We start from the raw sequence: 21,018 nt of genomic DNA on the forward strand, positions 1-21,018 counted from the left end.
GATGCAGGTGTAATCATTCTGCCTGAGAGACATTGATGTTCAGAACTGTATAGCGTTATCAAACAGTTCCATTTAGACTGGCATCGAGGACAAACTTGTTTTTCAACCAATCAGAAATAAATTTACTTTTAAAAGTATAAGTTTTAATGCTGCATTATAATTTTAAGAATAAGCTGGTTTCTAAATTGTTTATTAGCTGTTTACCACAGGTAAAGCATGTTGTTTAGGAATTTGATAAACAAAGGCGGGAAATTAACGTCGTAGCTGTTTGGCAAAACCCAAACCGGGTGCCATATTATGCCAAATCAGCATAAAATCTGATGGCACAATGCAGTCTGAAGGTTGTTCAAATCTGCATCCTATTTTATCCAAACTCTGAGAGTTTGTGGAAGAGGGAGGCAAAATAAAAGGTTTTGGGTTTAGCCCATTTCTGTTTAGTACATTTAAAATAACATTAACTATATTAATTAAGGAAGTACAATCAAACTGAAACCTTCTCCTCTCTCTTCACTTACCTATTTTGCCTAGCACAGGAGTAGACACCTGAGGGCTAGGGGGGCTTTAGTTCCCCTGTCAAGCTGTCCTGCTAGAACAAATATAAATAGCAGTGTAGCTGTAGTACCACGAGTAGCGGCAGCAGAGGTACAGCTTAGAACTGTGGAGCACAAACCTGCCTGTAACCGGTGGGTATGTACTCAGCACAGCTAAGCCGTGCCTTTGCTGCCACTGTCTATGCTGCTGTGGCTATACTGCTATTTATACTCACACTAGCTCTCTGAGAGCTAGTGTGGTATGTGTACGCGAGCAGGGAATCACACCATTAGCTCATAGTGTAGATGTAGCAAGTAGTTTAGTTTTGTGTTGATCTTTATTTTGATTGTGATTTTTCACATCCCGAGCTCGTAGCACAGATGTAGCCTTAGTTAAGTGAAATATTGGTTGAATAAGAGGTAAACCTTCTCTCTAGAAAGTCTTTTGACCTGTCTGCTGCCAATCCTGCCTGTAATCTTTCAGCATGTCAGCAAACTCTACAACCGAAGGGCCTCCCTCTGTTTCCCAGTTGAATAAAGTGTGGAAAGTTAAAACCAAGAACTTTTATGTAAATCCAGTGTTTCACTTTAGCAGGTATAGTTTATATTGCATACCAAAACGTCGACTCTTACATTGCCTCCCAATTTTAATAAATTCATAGATTTTTATGTTAGAAGGCACCACTGTGATTGTCTAGCCTGACCTCTGGCATAACACAGGCTGTAGAATTATCCTGTGGTAACTCCTGCTTCAAGTCCAATATCTGTGTCTGAACACACAGCGTATGTGTGTATCTTTTAGAAAAACACACAAGCATGGGTTAAAAGTTTCCACTGACGAGAATCCACCACAGGCACACTCCACTGCCTGGCTTTTTAGTCTGAATTTGTCTAGCTTCAGCTTTCAGCCATCGGTTCTCATTGTACCTTAAAATACTGCCTCCCGGTATTATAATAGCTTAAAAAGCAGATTCTTTACTTGAAAGAAGTACATATTGTATATCTTAGTTACTATGGGCCAGATCCTGAGTAGCATCAAAGCAGAGCTCGGTGCAAGTGAGAAGGCGTTGCGGGCGGGGAGTGGAAAACCAGCTTTGCAGCTCCCAAATCCTGGACCATTCTATACTGGTTCTAGGTGTAAAGCAGGTCAACCCGGGGCTGTTCGGCATTATGCCATTATGTCCACAGCCTCTGAGCAGGCAGGGATTTACTGGGGCACTCGTACATCCCAGTCACATCCCATTTCCTATATAAATTTCCCTGCATTTTCTAGCCTGGGAGATGGGATGGAGAAGGAGCCACTATGGTAGCTCTACATTACCTGAGGATTACCCTAGTAAAAGAGGGGTAGTCGGGGGACTACTCAAAGCCAGCTTTAGGGTTATTTTGAAAGTGGCTAGGGCACAGGGAAGACTTGCCTTGTATTTCAGTCGTGTGCACGCGCATACATATACACACATATAGGAGTTAAATCAAACAGCTGGTTTTATTTCCCTTAAATACTGGATATACTGCAAGTATTTGCAAAATGCTTCTGGAGCATTAATATTCAGCAATTTGAGAGCTGGTGATGGCTCCACAAGTCAGTTGGCTACACTGAGCAGTGTGTTCTGCACTGGTAAAGCCACCTTGAGTTTACATCGTTCCCAGCAGCACTACTATTAGAGGGCAGTTTGTTGGGGAGTTGTGATGTCAGAGCATCAGCTGGCCAGCACTCAGAGATGTGCAGTCATTCCTGCGAGCATTGATTTTGTAGTTATACTTCTGGGAGCAAATGTGTGAAAAATAAGGACGCCTCCCAGTGAAGGGGGAGGTCAGATCAGGGGTGAATTCATGCTTTTTAAATGGGTCTTGCAGCACAATGAAAGCAAGTGAGGCCAAAAAAGGTCAGTCTAGTGATGGCAAGAGCACTTAAAAGAAAATAGGATCAGGAGGATTCTACTCCGTGGATTTATTTCACACATATTCACCACAAAATCGTTAACTTGGAGTTAAGATGGTAGGCTGCACATCCCACCACTGCACCTGTAGCAATCAAAGCAATAAGCCGTTAAATCTCTCAGCACCGCAGTTAAACTCCCCTCATGAGTTGCCCCTCTCAAGCTCAGCTACTTCTTTTCAACCATAATTCCACACTCATCCTGAACAACGGTCAGGCAGACACTCTTCAACTCCAGCCATGTTTACTGGCTATTCGTTTGTGTGTTTTGGTAATTAAGATGGGATGGGTGTGATCTGCACAAATTACTTTGCAAGTAGTTCTGTGCAGGGGGCATATGAGGTCTGGTTGTAGATTGCAAGTGGCTGGGTGCAAGATATGATGTTTTCTGTAATGTTTCAGAAAAGTTATTGGTGACCTGTGTCATTGGTGACCTAGTTATTGTTCAAAATTGGGCATGTTGGAAGTTAGAGAGTTATAATTGTATCTATTATCAGCGGGTAGCCATGTTAGTCTGTATCCACAAAAACAACAAGGAGTCCAGTGGCACTTCAAGGACTAACAGATTTATTTGGGCATAAGCTTTTGTGAGTAAAAAAAACCACTTCTTCAGATGCATGGAGTGAAAATTACAGATGCAGGCATTCTACTGACATGAAGAGAAGGCAGTTACCTCACAAGTGGAGAACCAGTGTTGACAGGGCCAATTCAATCAGGGTGGATGTAGTCCACTCCCAATAATTGATGAGGAGGTGTCAATTCCAGGAAAGGGAAAGTTGCTTTTGTAGTGAGCAAGCCACTCCCAGTCCCTATTCAAGCCCAAATTAATGGTGTTAAGTTTGTAAATGAATTTTAGTTCTGCAGTTTCTCTTTGAGGTCTGTTTCTGAAATGTTTTTGTTCAAGTATGGCTACTTTTAAATCTATTATAGAATGTCCAGGAAGATTGAAGTGTTCTCCTACTGGCTTTTGTATATTACCATTCCTGATGTCTGATTTGTGTCCATTTATTCTTTTACGTAAAGGCTGTCGGGTTTGGCCAATGTACATGGCAGAGGGGCACTGTTGGCACATGATGGCATATATCACATTAGTGGACGTGCAGGTGAATGAGTCCCTGATGGTGTGGCTGGGTCCTCTGATGGTGTCACTAGAGTAGATATGGGGACAGAGTAGGCAACGAGGTTTGTTACAGGGATTGCTTCCTGGGTTAGTGTTTCTGTGGGGTGGGGTATAGGCTGGAGCTCAGTGCTTGAATGAAGCTGTGGATGGGGGAAAAGAGGGACTTAAGGAGAAATGTGGGGCATGGAAGGAGCTCTTCCACTTTCTGGGTCTCTACCTGTAGGCACAAGACCCACTTTTTCTTCATTCTCCCCTCCCCCACAGCCCCACAGTCCTGCTTTCTTTTCCCCAGACCTCCCACACACCTACTTGCTCTTTTTCTTTTCTGAGACCAGTGGCACAGTGTGTCTTTGAGGCATCAGCATTTTAAAGACTTCCCTTGGCAGGGGATCAAGCCAGCAGTGCCAGCGGAGCTAACTCCAGTCCCCACTCTTCTCCCTGCACACAAGCTTTTTTCCCGAGGCCACCCACACATTCTTGCTAAATTCTTTTTACTTTGGCCCTCAATACTCTGCTCAACCCCACCTGGCTCCTCAAGCCAAGTTCTTTATCCCCCATGAACTCCTCCATAGCTCCACAGAGCCCTGTCTCTTTCCCAGAGTTTACCCCTTGGCTCCTGATGCCTAGTTAGTCTCCCTGGCTCCCCATGGTATCGGTGAGGTTTGGAGCTGGTGAGGGATAAACACCAGGGAGGGAGAGGAGTTATTTAAGTTAAGTGCCAGTATGGACACAAGAACAAGTAGATATAAACTGGCCATCAACAAGTTTAGGTTTGAAATTAGACAAAAGTTTCTAACCAACAGAGGAGTGCAGTTCTGGAACAGCTTTCAAGGGCAGCAGTGGGGGCAAAAAACCTAAGTGGCTTCAAGACTGAGCTTGATAAGTTTATGGAGGCAGTGGTATGATGAGACTGCCTACAATGGCATGTGGCCCAACTGCGACTGCTAGCAGCAAATATCTCCAATGACTGGTGATCGGACACTAGATGAGGAGGGCTCTGAGTTACTGCAGAGAATTCTTTCCCAGGTGTCTGGCTGGTGAGTCTTGCCCACATGCTCACAGTCTAACTGATCACCATATTTGGGGTCAGGAAGGAATTTTCCCTTGGGTCAGATTGGCAGAGACCCTGGGGGGTTATCACCTTCCTCTGCGGCATGGGTCACTTACAGGTTTAAACTAGTGTAAATGGTGGATTCTCTATAACTTGAATCGTTTAAATCATGATTTGAAGACTCAGTAACTCAGCAAGAGGTTATGGGTTGATTACAGGAGTGGGTGAGTGAGGTTCTGTGGCCTGCAATATACAGGAGGTCAGAGTAGATGATCATGATGGTCCCCTCTGACCTTAAAATATATGAGTCAAAGTAGCTGTCAAGATGGAGTTTGATAAATGTCAAAAGTGGCGCATGGCCATGTCCGAGATGTTACATGAATGCATGTGTGGATGAAGTTGGTAGTTTGTGAAGACTGCAGATGTTTAGCTAGAAGGACCCAAACATATGTGTGAAAAACTGTATAATTTCTAAAAAGGAACATTTTTAAATGTTTCCTCTGCAAAAGTTAGTGAATATTAAACTAAAAATTTCACATAGAAAATTCTGTTGTCCTCTGAAGGATTATTGTGCTCAATTTGGAGTCGAAATACAGTAACTAAAGTGTGAAGCACAGGAATTTCAGTCCTGCTTTAAGTGCAAATTTCAGCACAATCTCAACTATGGAGCTGCAACTCTCTCCCCTGCAATAATGGTGCTTTGTTGGCGCCTTTTGTTTTGATCTGTGATGCTGCCTTTTACAGAGAATGGGATTCATTGTCTGTTGTTGGAGGATCCATCTGTATTTGTAAGGATAGTTATTACTTCCTTTTGAGATAAAACAAATGAGAGGTAGGAGAGATGTCAGGCTGTTTTTAATGCCACTAACAGTTCAACCAGCCTGCCATCAATCCTGGTTTTTAATGCTGTAACTCATTGGCATGCACCACTTGTGACTGCTGAAAAATAGAAGGTCTGACAACATTTAAACATACAGGTAGAACTTGTAATTTACAGCCTGATCCCTGTCGGATTGTCACATACAGTGTGTCGATGATGTGACTCAATGAAATAATGCACAGCGATAACTGGCAATTACCTGTATCTCGTTTTGGAGATCACCAGGGTTTTTTTTCTTGCTTAGAAGTGCTAATTCCATCTGTGGCTCCAAAATATTAGCAGTTTAGAGATGAACCCAGATTTTTATCAAGATAGGGAACCAATAGATACTTGGGTAAAAGCAAAAACATATAGGCATTCATGTTTAAAAGGCGTGTTTACATCTGTCTTGTATTTTGTGGTTTGTAGGATTCTCCTGATATAAAGAGCTAGGGCTTAAAGTTTAACTGGATATACCTCGCTATATTTTAAATTTTCAAATTATAAAGAACAGGTCACTTTTTTCCATTCTGTATTTAACAAATACACCTCTACCCCAATATAACGCTGTCCTCGGGAGCCAAAAAATCTTACTGCGTTATAGGTGAAACCGCGTTATATTGAACTTGCTTTGATCCGCCGGAGTGCGCAGCACCACCCCTTGGAGCGCTGCTTTACCACATTATATCCGAATTCGTGTTATATCGGGTCGCGTGGTGTAGCTCCAATGATCAGAACCAATTTTCTCAAACTATTTTTTTTAAAGCCATCACATGCCAGTACTGTATAGGGAAAATAGTTAATCATCATTAGAACTATTAGTTAACATTCAGAAGTAGATAAATAATGGTTAGAAATGTGTGCTTAAGATTTGGAAACTAAATTTCATATTTAATTATCCTTTGGATAGAGTCCAGAGTTCCTGGGACAGTTCCTTGTTTCCTCACACTCTGTTATTTTAAATTTCAGGTTCTGAAAAATCTTTTCTTCATTACTTCTTGCCATTTCTGCCTTACAAAAATGGCAGTTAATAAACTGTAGAACTTTCTTAGTCACTTTCCATTGCATAGAGATTTTGCTCTAATGTAAATTATTTGAAATTGACGAAAAACACCTTTTCAGTTTACGGTTTTGGCATTAATAGCCTGAACAGACAACCATTAAAGCCATAATCAAACTCCCATGGATATTCAAAAATGACAGATCAGACCCTATTTCATTTGACTACTCTGTTGCCAGTCTTAAAGATGAGACTATGGACTGCATTGGATCTGGACACCAAGCTATTATTCTTCAATCTAGAGGTTGAATATGTTACTTCAGCCTGTGCTGATCATAGGAATTTAGGATTTGACATAGTATATCAAACTGGTTTTAGAATTTAGTTGGTGCATGGATTGTCTCTTTTGTGTATTTGTACAGCCCCCATCAAAATAAGTGTTCAGCCCCATAATACACACACAGTCAATTGTTTAGCACTGCAAGCTGATGTCAGGGCCTGGCTGTGGGTAGCCTGTGTGCATGGGTCACTTATGAAGTTGCGATCAGGAGTTGAGTAACAGAGTTAGGGTCGAGCCAGGTTAGAGTCAGGTGCGGAGTTGCAGACAGGAGGCAAGTAGCAGACTCAGGGATGAGCTGGGGTTAGGAGCCAGAGCCTGGGGTTCACAGCAAGGCAAGATCTGGAGGGAAAGCAAGCAGGCAGTCTGCTCAGAATGCTCCTTGATGGTTTCCTCATTTATACCCCAGCATATGTCAGTCATTAGGCTGTCGGAAGGCCACCACTCAGGCCCTGCTGGGCAATGCTTCCTGCAGTGTCTGGCTTCACAGAGTCTCCCTTCAGGTGGCAAATTTTTTCTGTCCCCATGCTAGCGGCGGGAAGGGCTAGTTGTCCAAGTACATACCTAGCATCTTGACAGGACCATACTCAGGGCTTTGCTACTATTTTTAGTGCACTAGCTCAGTCAGAGCTAGCACAGGTATGTCTACCCAAGCTGGAAATTACACCTCCAGTCACAGGCGATGACTTCGATTTTTATTTTTCCTGTGGGTGCTCCACCCTGAGGCCCTGCCCCCACTCTGCCTCTTCCCCCGAAGGCCACACCCTTAGTCCGCATCTTCCTTCCCCAGCCCCACCCTCGATCCACCTCTTTGACCAGCTCTGCCTCCTGCCCCGAGGCCCCACCCTCACTCTGCTTCTTCCGGCCCCACTCCACCCCTGCCATTCATCACTCTCCGCCCTCCTCTAAGCATCTCCAGCCAGCTGGTGAACAGCTGATCAGCAACCCCACTGAACAGCTGTGGCTGGTGGGTGCTGAACACCCCCTATTTTTTTCTGTGGGTGCTTGAGCCCTAGAGCACCCACAGAGTCAATGCCCACACTGTACCTCCAGTTCCAAGTATAGGTGTACACCCTGTGTCTGAAAATACTTTTTTAAAATCTAGATACAACATTCCACTCTTTGGGTTTCTTTGAATTGAGCCACACAAAGCTCACAAGCCACACAAAGTACTGAATTATATAGAGGTGTAAAGTGCATGGAGGTAGAGAGAAGCAAAAGCCACTCCCCCCCCCCCCCCCAACCTGCAACCAGAGTTTAAATCTACAGTGCAGCATTCAGTGGAAGATTTCAGTCTCCAGAGCTGCCAGTCCTGCACCTTTCAAGGAGAGCCAAGCACATTTAAAGGAAGAAAAGAGACTTAAAAAAGAAATACAAATAATCTCTATTGGATGTTTTGCTCCTCAGCTCTTGCCTTTGTTACTATCGTCATTAAGGGAGGAATGACTTTGCAGTAGCAGTGGGCAGCAATTTAAGTTCAAGACCTGCTTAATGAGTGAAGCATGTTAAAAGTTACAGGGAATTATGTTAAATACACATGGGCCACATCTATACTAGCACTTTTTTGTAAAATGTCTTACCATTGCACTACCACCAGTGCAGCTCCCTAAGTGGTAGCAACAGTAGGAGCAGCTGGGGTTTTAAACACCATGTCACCTGCTCTGCTGTGCAAGATTAGATGATCTATGATGGTTAAAGAGTCTACATTAGCACCCTTACCATTCCTGCCATCAGTGGTTGTGAAATAATAGGAAATTTTAAGAAAAATGCTAATCTAGATAGCTCAGGTGTTTTGGAGGGACATTGATAGTACTATATTCTGTGGTTCAAGAGGCATCATGCATCTAATGATCATTCCTGCTGGTTTGCTGCTTTTTAATATTCCCTTATATTTTCTTCTCTCAAAGATGTTGACTGCAATAGAGCTGTGCATAGCATATTGATAAATTTGATTCACCATGAATTAGAATTCTGATTATATGCTGGATTCCCCCACCTGCAAATTAAGTTTTACATTATAAAAATGGTCAATTTCAACTCTCTGGCCAAAATCATAAATTTCAGTTAGTACTTCACTAACAGAAGTTGCTTATTTCTCCTATTTTTCACTGCAATAATAACTTTTGGTGGTGAAAAAAGTCTTCCATTAAAAAACTTAAGGTGACAATGAACAATATTTCAATGAAAAAATGTTTTCCTCCTATTTCATTTCATTTAATTTTCACGCATCTCTACAATGCAGTATACAGTGTTATTTAAAAGCAGTTGTTTGTTGTTGGTGGAATGATCTCATATATTTCATAGCCGCATTATTCATAGTTTAATATGTTTTAATCTCTGATGATATTTCTCCAATGTTGAGTATGTCACAGCTATCCATGATGTTTTCTTAACTCTTAGATGAGTATAAGCTTCATACAGAGAGTCATTATTTATTAACTACTTCTGTGCTGCCTACAGTACCAGATTTCTGAGGCAAACATTTCCCTGCTGCTGCCCCGTGTATCTAGTATGTCCTTATTGAAGCACTACTGGAAGATTCAGACTTAAAGATTCAAACATTTCTGCTGCAGCGCAGTTAAACAGTGTGGCAGAGTTGTCATGAGCTATAAATTGTGCTCAGTTAAAACATATTCTTTATGTTCTGAAATGCCTGGTGTGTAAAGCAATGAGGCTATTCTCTTTATGTCAGAACTCATTCTGTTATGTTTGGCTCTATAAGGCTTGAAATGTTTATCTAAGATTTATTTTTCTAATAGTCTGTTTTATTCTCTCTGCACAAAAGCCAAAATGTGTTCAATGTGATAGAAACCAGTTTTAGAGATTTTTCTTTTTCAAAGTTTGAGTGCAACCAACATTGATTATGAGACGTGTCAGCAATATACAAACCTAGTAAGGCAGAACAATAGCTACAGTATTAGTCTACCTGATGGAATATCCTTTTCAAGTACATGCAAGTATTTTGTTGCTGCTTTACCAAACAGTAACATCCAAGAAAATGAGCCTTGGATCGATTTTATGCTTTGAAGTGATCTCTGGAAACTTCTGAATGACTTCACAGTATGCTGTTCACCATTTGTAATGATGCTAAGGAACATGTTATCTATTTAGTAGCTGTATAATGTTTCTCACCAGTAACACCCAGCAAACATTACGTTTCAAGTTGGTCATAAAGATTTCAGCAGTTATTGCAGACCTGGGAGGCCTAATTTATAATTCCTGTGGAGTGAGTCTCTGTTGTGCTGCCCCTCTTCACATGTTCAGATCTTTATGGCTAATCAGCCCATCTTCCAAAGTTTGAAAAGCAATCTTAAAGCATTTTACTCTATTTGTGAACGCAGACAGCATTGCAATGCAGACAGAGAAGCAGTGTGTAATTTAACTGTTGAAGAATCCAAATTGGAATTTAACTGCTTAGCTCACTTCAATTCCTGAGAACCCACCCACATATGCAGGCTTAAATCAGGCTCCAAGCTAGTTGAGCTAGACCCCATGGTGTGCAATTTTTATGCAAGTTAGGTTTTGATTGATGTTTTTCTCCTTCTAACTTTTAAATCTTTCAGCCAATATATTCTGACATCAGTTTCTCAATTATAAGTGAGCCATTATGCCTCTATGCTACATAACATCAGTGTTCCACACTGTAATTTACTATAATAACAAATATGCATAAGATAGAAATAGGCCCTCTGTAAATGGGCAAAACAAATATTTTACAAGTATACACTACTTTCATTGAGAAAGATCCTAAAGAACTTCCCAAATTACACATACCCACACACACTCTCAGATAAGCAGCTCTTTCTAGGGTGAAGATGGCAGTCAGCCATCCAGCCAGCATATAGCATGCTTTAACTGACTGGGGATTGCTGTAACTTACCTCGTCCTTAGGAAAAGTACTAGGGGATCTTTAATGTCTGTGTAGAACAACCATATCTTGTTTATTATGATATCTTAATAAAATACATCTGAAAGTAAATACAGTGGTACTCAATTTATCTATTTTGAAAGACTCAAAGGATAAGTCAGCTCTACACATATGTGAACTTGTGATTATAGGTTTCAGAGTAGCAGCCGTGTTAGTCGTGGGCTGTAGTCCATAAAAGCTTATGCTCTAATAAATTTGTTAGTCTCTAAGGTGCCACAAGTACTCCTGTTCTTTTTGTGATTATAGGTATTTCCAAACTTGAGGATTAGATCACTAAGCCAAGGATTGGCAACCTTTGGCACACGGCCCGTCAGGGTAAGCACCCTGGCGGGCCGGGCCGGTTTGTTTACCTGCCGCATCCGCAGGTTTGGCCGATCGCGGCTCCTACTAGCTGTGGTTCACTGTCCCAGGCCAATGGGGGCGGTGGGAAGCGGTGCGGGCTGAGAGATGTGCTGGCCGCTGCTTCCCGCCGCCCCCATTGGCCTGGAGCGGCAAACCGCGGCCAGTGGGAGACACGATTGGCCAAACCTGCGGACGCGACTGTCAAGGCTGTATCCCCACTTTGAACTTTAGGGTACAAATGTGGGGGCCTGCATGAAGACTTCTAAGCTTAACTACCAGCTTAGCTCTGGTCCGCTGCTACCATTCTCAAAAACTAATTCCCTTCCCTGGGTAGCCTTGAGAAACCTTTCACCAATTCCCTGGTGAATACAGATCCAAACCCGTTGGATCTTAAAACAAGGAGAAATTAACCATTCCCCTCCTTCCTCCCACCAACTCCGGGTGAATACAGATCCAACCCCCTTGGATCTAAAAACAAGGAAAAATCAATCAGGTTCTTAAAAAGAAGGCTTTTAATTAAAGAAAAAGGTAAAAATCATCTCTGTAAAATCAGTATGGAAATTAACCTTACAGGGTAATCAAACTTAAAGAGCTCAGAGGACTCCCCTCTAGTCTTAGGTTCAAAGTACAGCAAACAGAGATAAACACTCTAGTAAAAGGTACATTTACAAGTTGAGAAAACAAAGTAAAACTAAGATGCCTTGCCTGGCTATTTACTTACAAGTTTGAAATATGAGAGACTTGTTTAGAAAGATGTGGAGAACCTGGATTGATGTCTGGTCCCTCTCAGTCCCAAGAGCGAACAAACTCCCAAACAAAGAGCACAAACAAAAGCCTTCCCCCCCCCACCCAAGTATCTTGTCCCCTTATTGGTCCTTTGGGTCAGATGCCAGCCAGGTTGCCTGAGCTTCTTAACCCTTTACAGGGAAAAAGATTTTGGAGTCTCTGGCCAGGAGGGATTTTATAGTACTGTACACAGGACAGCTGTTACCCTTCCCTTTATAGTTATGACAGCGACAGGTAAACAAACCAGCCCGGCCCACCAGAGTGCTTACCCTGACGGGCCGCGTGCCAAAGGTTGCCAATCCCTGCACTAAGCCATCACTATCTGCCTTCATAAGGAATGACAAATACAATACTTCAACAAAAGATTAAACCATTAGTAAAAGAAGTGTTATATGTTGTGGGGGTAGGAGTAAACAGATTCTAAGATGTATATTTGGTTAAAAATAAAAATAACAATAATGCTCAATAGAACAACAGAAGTCAGCAAAGTCAAGGTATCATAGGTAGAGGCCCTGCCTGAAGTCATTCTCCCAGGCTTAATTTAGGCACATGATTAAATACCTCACTAAATTGGGGATAGAGTGACCAATTTGTAAATATTGCAGGTTTTGTTATGGTTATGAACACCTGTGTGAGCTCAGATCCAAACCTCACAAAGCTGTAATTCACTCATATGAAACCTCTAACAAACAGCAATCAGCAAGTCACAGAGTAGATTGAAGCATGGCACAGTGTGGTTGCCATCAAAAAATTACAGTTTCACTCCCCTCCCCCATGTTATCTGAGATGCTGAGGATTTTCTCTATACTTACCATTGAAAACAGATCCGTGTCACTGTGTGATAATGGTGAGTGAATGTTAACATTTTAATAATGACCATTAGAAGTAGTTTTTGATAGGACTGATTTTAGCCAAGACGATCTCTTTGAATATTTTGGTGGATAGGTGTAATAAACGATCATTTACCTTTGATAGTTTTAAATGTATTGTATACATAATTCCCATAATGATATAGCTAAATTAAATATTTATTAGATTATTTTTGAATTTCATCTATGAACACAGCTAAAATGACACCCGCATTCTATTTAAGTCTCTGGTCAGACCCTTGCATAGAGTAAAATACCGTTGAACTGTGGAGCACACAGATCCAGCATGCTGCTGCTTCTTTTTGCTTTGTGAAAAGACAAATACCAACTTATGTGAACATGGTCTGTGAAATGTACCCTAAGTTCAATGATAGCGCACACAGTAAGTTTAATGTGTTAGCACATCAAAGGGAGAAAAATAAAACTCTGACAATAGATAACCATTGAATGATTACTAATGCATAGCAATGCTAATGGAGTGCAAGGAGATTTAAATCCATTTTTTTAAAAAGACAATTTTTGCTACGCTATTTTATTTCGGTAGTCAACATTGCAGGTGGCTGGTTCCTATAGCAATGGATTCTTACATTATGCAAAAGTAAAACAATAAGGCACTGTTGAATTACACTTTGCTAATAGGGAAATGTCTGTTTCTTGAGTATAACACACAGGGAAGCTATGGTGTCGTACAAAAACATTTTCCAGAAAGGTTTCAGAGTGGTAGCTGTATTTACTGTATTTTCCACTGCATGCATCTGATGAAGTGGGCTTTAACCCATGAAAGCTTATGCTCAAATAAATTTGTTAGTCTCTAAGGTGCCACAAGTACTCCTGTTCTTTTTGTTTTCCAGAAAGTCTTCTTTGATAGACTACTAAACTTACCAGGAATTAAAGATATATGTCTATTACTTACACTGGCTTTGTAATGGATGACAAACCTCTACTGGTACCAGGAGATAAGAAACAGCTGTTCTCAGCTGTTGGATTTGTGCCAGAAATGAGATGATTATTCTCAGAGCACAGTTGTAAAAGGTACCACATATTTTGTCAACTCAAATTTATGCAAGACTAGAATCATCCAGGACAGCAGAAACTGTATTACAGACAACCTCACAACAGTCTCTTGAAGGAACACTAAATCCAATTATGCAGAACATCACAGAATTGTTTATTTCTAAAGCATTTAGTTCCACTGAAAGCAGACTATTTGTGCTTGGTTTTTTAAATGGATCAAGAACACTTTTGTATATAAGATTTTGGGATAATAAGTTATGCCTGGAAAGCTGTTGCCCAGATGAATTCAGGAGTGAAGGAGAAATACACCTTCCAGAATAATTACAGCAACCCATCCTATCCTTTAGATATTCAATAAATACATAACATTTCCTTTGATTTTAAGATAGGAACTGTAGCTGAGGTGTTCTCACTCTGAAAGCTAAGGTTTGGTTTGGTTTTTTTTTGGGAAAGAGGCTTTTTGCCCTCTAATGCAGTTTGGGGAGTTGAATGGGTAGGGCTTTTTAATTAAAAATACATATTACTCCATACAAAGTAGATCACATCCTCAAATTAATGTAGGGTTTTTTGGGGCGGGGGGACAGGGAGGAGGAGGTGGTGGTTCTGTTGTTTTTTACTCTTCAGAATACCTAGTTCCATAATCCAAATGTTTTTTTAAACCAGTTTGTATGCTATCCTCTAGTCTTACATAGCTAGGAAGATTAAGCTACATGAACAACTGAAATTGTCAGATATAGATACATGGGGAAGGTGGATGGCATTCTTCCTAGTTCTTAAATTTCAGATAACACATAGCATTGCCTGGTATATTGTCTTTGGAGGTTTTCTGCATCCAAGTATATAGTGGAATGAGTTTATCATGACAGAAATTAAGATATAGATATTATTGGGAATGTGGGAAGATTGTGAATGTCAGCTGTGTTAGTTTTTGTTGTTTTTTAGTTAGTTAGTTAGTTAGTTAGTTAGTTACTTAGTTACTTAGTTATATAACCATATTTCCCTAGGAGCCCTAGTTATGGAGCAGGACTCATTGTGCTAGGCACTGTACAAATACTGAACAAAAAGACTGTCCGTGTCCCCAAAGAGTTTACAATCTAAGTAATATATTACAATGCTTAACTCTGTGTGTGTATTTAGATGTATAATATATATGCCAAATCTTTATTCTGTCCCTTTGCATATATGTATTATGATATAGTTTTCAAATATATGACCTGATGCAAGTGCTAGAGGAATTAACAGAGCTGCTCTTGACCTGCTGCTCACAAACAGGGAAGAATTAGTAGGGGAAGCAAAAGTGGATGGGAACCTGGGAGGCAGTGACCATGAGAGGGTTGAGTTCAGGATCCTGACACAAGGAAGAAAGGAGAGCAGCAGAAGGAGACCCTGAACTTCAGAAAAGCAGACTTTGACTCCCTCAGGGAACTGATGGGCAGAATCCCCTGGGAGAATAACATGAGGGGGAAAGGAGTCCAGGAGAGCTGGCTGTATTTTAAACAATCCTTATTGAGGTTGCAGGAACAAACCATCCTGAGGTATAGAAAGAATAGTAAATATGGCAGGTTACCAGCTTGGCTTAACAGTGAAATCCTTGCTAATTGTAAACACAAAAAAGAAGCTTACAAGAAGTGGAAGATTGGACATATGACCAGGGAGTATAAAAATATTGCTCAGGCATGCAGGAGTGAAATCAGGAAGGCCAAATCACACTTGGAGTTGCAGCTAGCACGGGATGTTAAGAGTAACAAGAAGGGTTTCTACAGGTATGTTAGCAACAAGAAGAAGGTCAGGGAAAGTGTGGGTCCCTTACTGAATGGGGGGAGCAACCTAGTGATAGAGGATGTGGAAAAAGCTAATGTACTAAATGCTTCTTTTGCCTCTGTCTTCATGAACAAGGTCAGCTCCCAGACTACTGCACTGGGCAGCACAGTATGGGGAGGAGGTGACCAGCTCTCTGTGGAGAAAGAAGTGGTTCAGGACTATTTAGAAAAGCTGGATGAGCACAAGTCCATGTGGCTGGATGCGCTGCATCCAAGGGTGCTAAAGGAGTTGGCGGGTATGATTGAAGAGCCATTGGCCATTATCTTTGAAAACTCATGGTGATTGGGGGAGTTCCTGGATGACTGGAAAAAGGCTAATGTAGTGCCCATTTTTTAAAAAGGGGAAGAAAGAGGATCCGGGGAACTACAGGCCAGTCAGCCTCACCTCAGTCCCTGGAAAAATCATGGAGCAGGTCCTCAAGGAATCAGTTTTGAAGCACTTGGAGGAGAGGAAGGTGATCAAGAACAGTCAGCATGGATTCACCAAGTGCAAGTCATGCCTGACTACCCTAATTGCCTTCTATGATGAGATAACTAGCTCTGTGGATGAGGGGAAAGCAGTGGACATGTTATTCCTTGACTTTAGCAAAGCTTTTGATACGGTCTCCCACAGTATTCTTGCCGTCAAGTTAAAGAAGTATGGGCTGGATGAATGGACTATAAGGTGGATAGAAAGCTGGCTAAATCATCGTGCTCAACGTGTAGTGATCAATGGCTCCATGTCTCGTTGGCAGCCAGTATCAAGTAGAGTAGAGTATCAAGTAGAGGGCTCCAGGGGTCGGTCCTGGAGCCAGTTTTGTTCAATATCTTCATTAATGATCTGGTGGATGGCGTTGATTGCACCCTCAGCAAATTTGCAGTTGAGACTAAACTGGGGGGAGTGGTAGATATGCTGGAGGGTAGGGATAGGATACAGAGGGACCTAGACAAATTGGAGGATTGGGCCAAAAGAAATTTGATGAGGTTCAACACGGACAAGTGCAGAGTCCTGCATTTAGTATGGAAGAATCCCATGCACTGCTACAGACTAGGGACTGAATGGCTAGGCAGCAGTTCTGCAGAAAAGGACCTAGGGGTTACAGTGGACGAGAAGCTGGATATGAGTCAACAGTGTGCCCTTGTTGACAAGAAGGCTAATGGCATTTTGGGCTGTATAAGTAGGAGCATTGCCAGCAGATCGAGGGATGTAATCATTGTCCTCTATTTGGCATTGTGAGGCCTCATCTAGAGTACAGTGTCCAGTTTTTGGCCCCACATGTGGAAAAATTGGAAAGAGTCCAGAGGAGGGCAACAAAAATTATTAGGGGGCTGGAGCGCACTTATGAGAAGAGGCTGAGGGAACTGGGATTGTTTAGTCTGCAGAAGAGAAGAATGAGGGGTATTTGATAGCTGCTTTCAACTACCTGAAAGGGGCTTCCAAAGAGGATGGATCTAGACTGTTCTCAGTGGTAGCAGATGACAGAACAAGGATGCTTTTCTGTCACCCTCCAGTCCATCTACAATGTTGCTGCCATACTCCTCTTCCTTGCCACTCCAGCTCCATCATCACCTTCTTTGAGTCCCTTTACTGGCTTCTCATTTTCATCCAAAAGTATCTTAAACTCTTTGTGTTTGCTCCAGCCCATATCTCATTTTGGTTGCATGTTGCTCTCCTTTTTAGACTCTCATAAGTGCCTCCATGTATCTCCCATGCTGCCCTTACAGCTAATTTTTTTCTTCCTGATATTGTTTGCTATGCAACTTCCCTGACCTCTTCAAATCCCTCCTCAAAATGTATTTATTTATTAGCAGTCCCACAAACAATGATCCGCTAATTCCCTATAAACTATTTTAAAATGTGTTTCACATGTTCTCTCCAACTCCTTTGCTCATGTTATCTTTTTACTTGAATTTCTGAGGTGCAATGAGATGTATTTAAAGTAGGTGGTGTATTTTCTTTATTCAGCTGATGGACTTTTGTGCATAGGTGAAGTGTGGATACATTTGTTCCTTTATTCATACAGATTGTGATTTGATTTTGTTTTAATATCTGTTAAAACACCTAGACCCTGGGATAGGCATTTTTTAAGTAGATAAAATCTAAATGACTATATATAGAATAGCGAGCCAAGGCGGGTTAGGCAATATCTTTTACTAGACCAACTTCTGTTGGTGACACAGACAAGCTTTTGAGCTACACAGAGCTTTTCTTCAGGTATGAGAAAGGTACATAGGGTGTGTCTACACACAATTAAAAACCCGCAGCTGGCCCATGTCCGCTGACTCGGGCTCACAGGACTTGGGCTAAGGGGTATTTAACTGCGGTGTAGATGTTTGGGCTTGGGGCAGCCTGGGCTCTAGTACCCTGTGAGGTGGGAGAATTTCCAGAGCTCAGGCTGCAGCCCAACCTGGAACATCTACATTGCAATTAATGGTCCCTTAACCTGAGCCCCGTGAAACCAGGTCAGCTAGTATGCGTCAGCTGCAGGTGTCAAATTGCAGGGTAGGCATACCCTCAGAGTGTCAGGGCTAAATACAAGCTGGAACAGATGGTTTAGCGTAAATAGTTAACACGTATTGTAAGAGACGAGTCAAAGTGAAGTGGCCTGGTCACACCTCTGCAGTCATAGCACTGAAAGGGGGAAGGGGGAGTAGGAAGGGTTAGTGGGTTACAGATTATTGTAATAAGCCTTAGATACAGTGTCTTTATTAAAACTGTGATTTTTAGAGTCTAGCGAAGTTATGAATTTTAGCTCCCAGACTTATCTCTAGAAGGTGTTGGGCAGGTTTCCTTTGAGGATGAGGACTGAAGTGTCAGATATAGAGAGATCACTTTGTGAAAAGTGTTCACCTGCAGGTGATACGGTGTTTTTGTCTTTTATCATTTTTCTGTGTGCATTCATTTGGGACATTGTGATTGTCTGTTTTCACCCATAGTTGTTGTTGGAGCATTTAGTGCACTGGATGAGATACACCACATGTTGTGATAGGCATGTATAGGACCCATGGATCTTGAAAGGTGTGTTGTGAGGGTATTGATCTTCATAGCAGTGGAGATATGTCTGCAGGTTTTGCATCTATTATTATGGCAGGGTCTGGTACAACTTTGAGCTGGTGGATCCTGGTTTGAGGGGAGCTTGCTTCTGATGGTGAACTTGAAAAGATTGTAAATTCTAAGTATTAAAGAAGAGCTTTCAGAATATGGCTCAGACCATCAGCAAGCAAGAATTTCCATCATTTGAAAATATGTCCTACCCATATTCCTTTTTCATAGAAAACATTATTTACAACATATTTTCACTATACTGTAAGTTGATGTTGGTACTTAATGCTGTGAGAATCTAGACTGAGAAAACTGCTATTACGTAGTGCCATTTTCTGATGGGTTTAACACTTTTTGATGTGATCATGCCGACATCTTCTGCACAGCTTGCCAGTTTTGAAAGACAATAAAACACATGAACATTTAATAATATAGGAAATAAAAATGAAATAGGTCTCTATTTAAAACAAATAAACAGGAGAACATCATCATACTGGGCTGCTAAATGTCTTTACTTGACATAAAATGTAAACCAGGGTGTAATTTTGTTCCTAGAAGGATGAGAACAGTTGATCAAATAAGAGGTGAAATTGAAGAAAAAACAACAGAAAGCATTACCAAGAGGTGCCCCGTAAAAGAACTCGCCAGAAAGACAGATAGGCTGCGTGTTGAGTTCCTTATCTCTTCTTTAAGTTTAGTAGTCAAAGAGGTTTTTGCATTTATCTTTGCAGCTGAATGAGTTCAATTTCACTCAGATTAGGACAGAAATTTCAGAACAGCAGGTTAATCCTTCCTGCCTTCATGGGTAACTGAGCAAACAGACCCATATCAGCGTGGCCAAGTGTAAAATTGTAATTCCAGAGATTAATGTTGTCTTTTCTGTTTGCTTTGAACTTGACCTCCATGTCTCTCTTATTTTATTTATATATTTATTTATTTATATTTGTTAACAGCTTCTGTCCAGGGTCCCTGGGAGAGGGCAATCTCACCAAACAAAGTGCCCTACTATATCAAGTAAGTATAAATAATATTGATGATGGCTATTTAGTAGTCTCATATATGTATGATAGTTAATTATTTCTTTAATTTTCCCGATACAATTCTTGTGTTGTTTCAGTGGGAAGGACAAAAGTAGTGAAATATGCAATAAAATGTCATGCAAACATGCTGGTGCTCTGGGGAGCTTCCTTAAAAGAAAAAAAAAACATCAGATAGTTTTTGAGTTGTGATAAAGCAGAGTGCCTTTCATGACGTTGCAGCAGTCACCTGAAAACTCTAGTAAAGCTGTGGACCACATGGTTCATACTTGATTCCTTTATATCTGTTCCTTTCTCCATCAACAGTGAGAAAGGGAGGTTTTGCACTACCCCACAAGCCAGTCAGAATTTTGGTGAATGATTTGATGTTGAAAGCAGCCACGTATGGTGCAATTGAGAAATCTGCAGCTTTAGCATCATTGTCCTTTTTCTTTAACTGATCTTTTTAAAACTATCAATTGTCCATTATCCTGTGAGCACCTTTAGCAACATTGTTTGGCAGAATCTGTTGTTGAAGGACAACAAGGGAGAAATTCATATTAAAAATAGGCACAGAATAACAAACTAAGAGGAAACTTTAAAAACCCAGGAGGAGATCACTTTTTCATGCCTCAGGTTATCCCACTACACAACAAAAATAAGGGTGAATAAATTACTCCTAGTGCTCTAGTTTTTCCATGTTCCTAACATGAGCTGTGAGCTGTTTCTTCACTACAGCCTGGAAAAATAAATGCTGCAGTACATAGGATGAAGTTGCTGTGTTAACAGAGCCTGCAGTGCAAATGACTAAAACTTAAGTGTCTGTATTTGGGTTACAGTGATCCATGTTACACTGCACCATCTGTTACAATAATGAATGCCCTCTACAAAAGACAGAACCTAAATTCTTCAGGATGGCCACCTGATCGCTATGGCACTCCAGTTCTGAATTTTGTAGCAAAATATAATTTCTGTGGCAGCTTCAAAATTGAGGTTTTATTGAATTAAATGTAAAAATGAATAACAGTCAGAACTAGAGTATTCCCTAGTATTATTTATTTTTATATTAATTTAGTTTGCTGCTGCCCCAAATTTTAAATTTGCTGCAGACATTTACATTGTCAACGAATAATTAAATTGAATGGGGAAAGCTAGAAGTTTTGACACATGAGTCGGGGTGTTTTGGCATCAGCTGCGAGAGGGAATTTGGGGTTTTGGCACCCCTGTCACAGCTGAGGCACTGGGGAAAGGGATACATCTCCTTTTCACTCACCCTTGAGGTGACTTGACATTTTGGTTGGAGAAGCTTTAATTCTTAATATCTCACCATAGCAATTCTTCATGGCAGCCAAGAGCCCACTGCACCTCTCAATCATTATACCTGT

At 41.2% G+C, this 21,018-nt stretch overlaps 1 protein-coding gene across 32 annotated transcripts in view; it reads left to right on the forward strand.

Moving 5' to 3' along the window:
• Positions 1-21,018, forward strand: part of DMD (dystrophin) — a 2,010,563-nt gene that overhangs the window by 1,832,708 nt on the left and 156,837 nt on the right. For all 32 annotated transcript variants that reach the window (XM_065590838.1, XM_065590858.1, XM_065590878.1 and 29 more), the window contains one exon: positions 19,571-19,631. In XM_065590838.1, the coding sequence (XP_065446910.1) occupies positions 19,571-19,631 (61 nt within the window). The remainder of the gene's footprint in view (positions 1-19,570; positions 19,632-21,018) is intronic.

This window comes from Chrysemys picta, chromosome 1 (genome assembly GCF_011386835.1).
Source record: "Chrysemys picta bellii isolate R12L10 chromosome 1, ASM1138683v2, whole genome shotgun sequence".
Taxonomy (NCBI): Eukaryota; Metazoa; Chordata; order Testudines; family Emydidae; genus Chrysemys; species Chrysemys picta.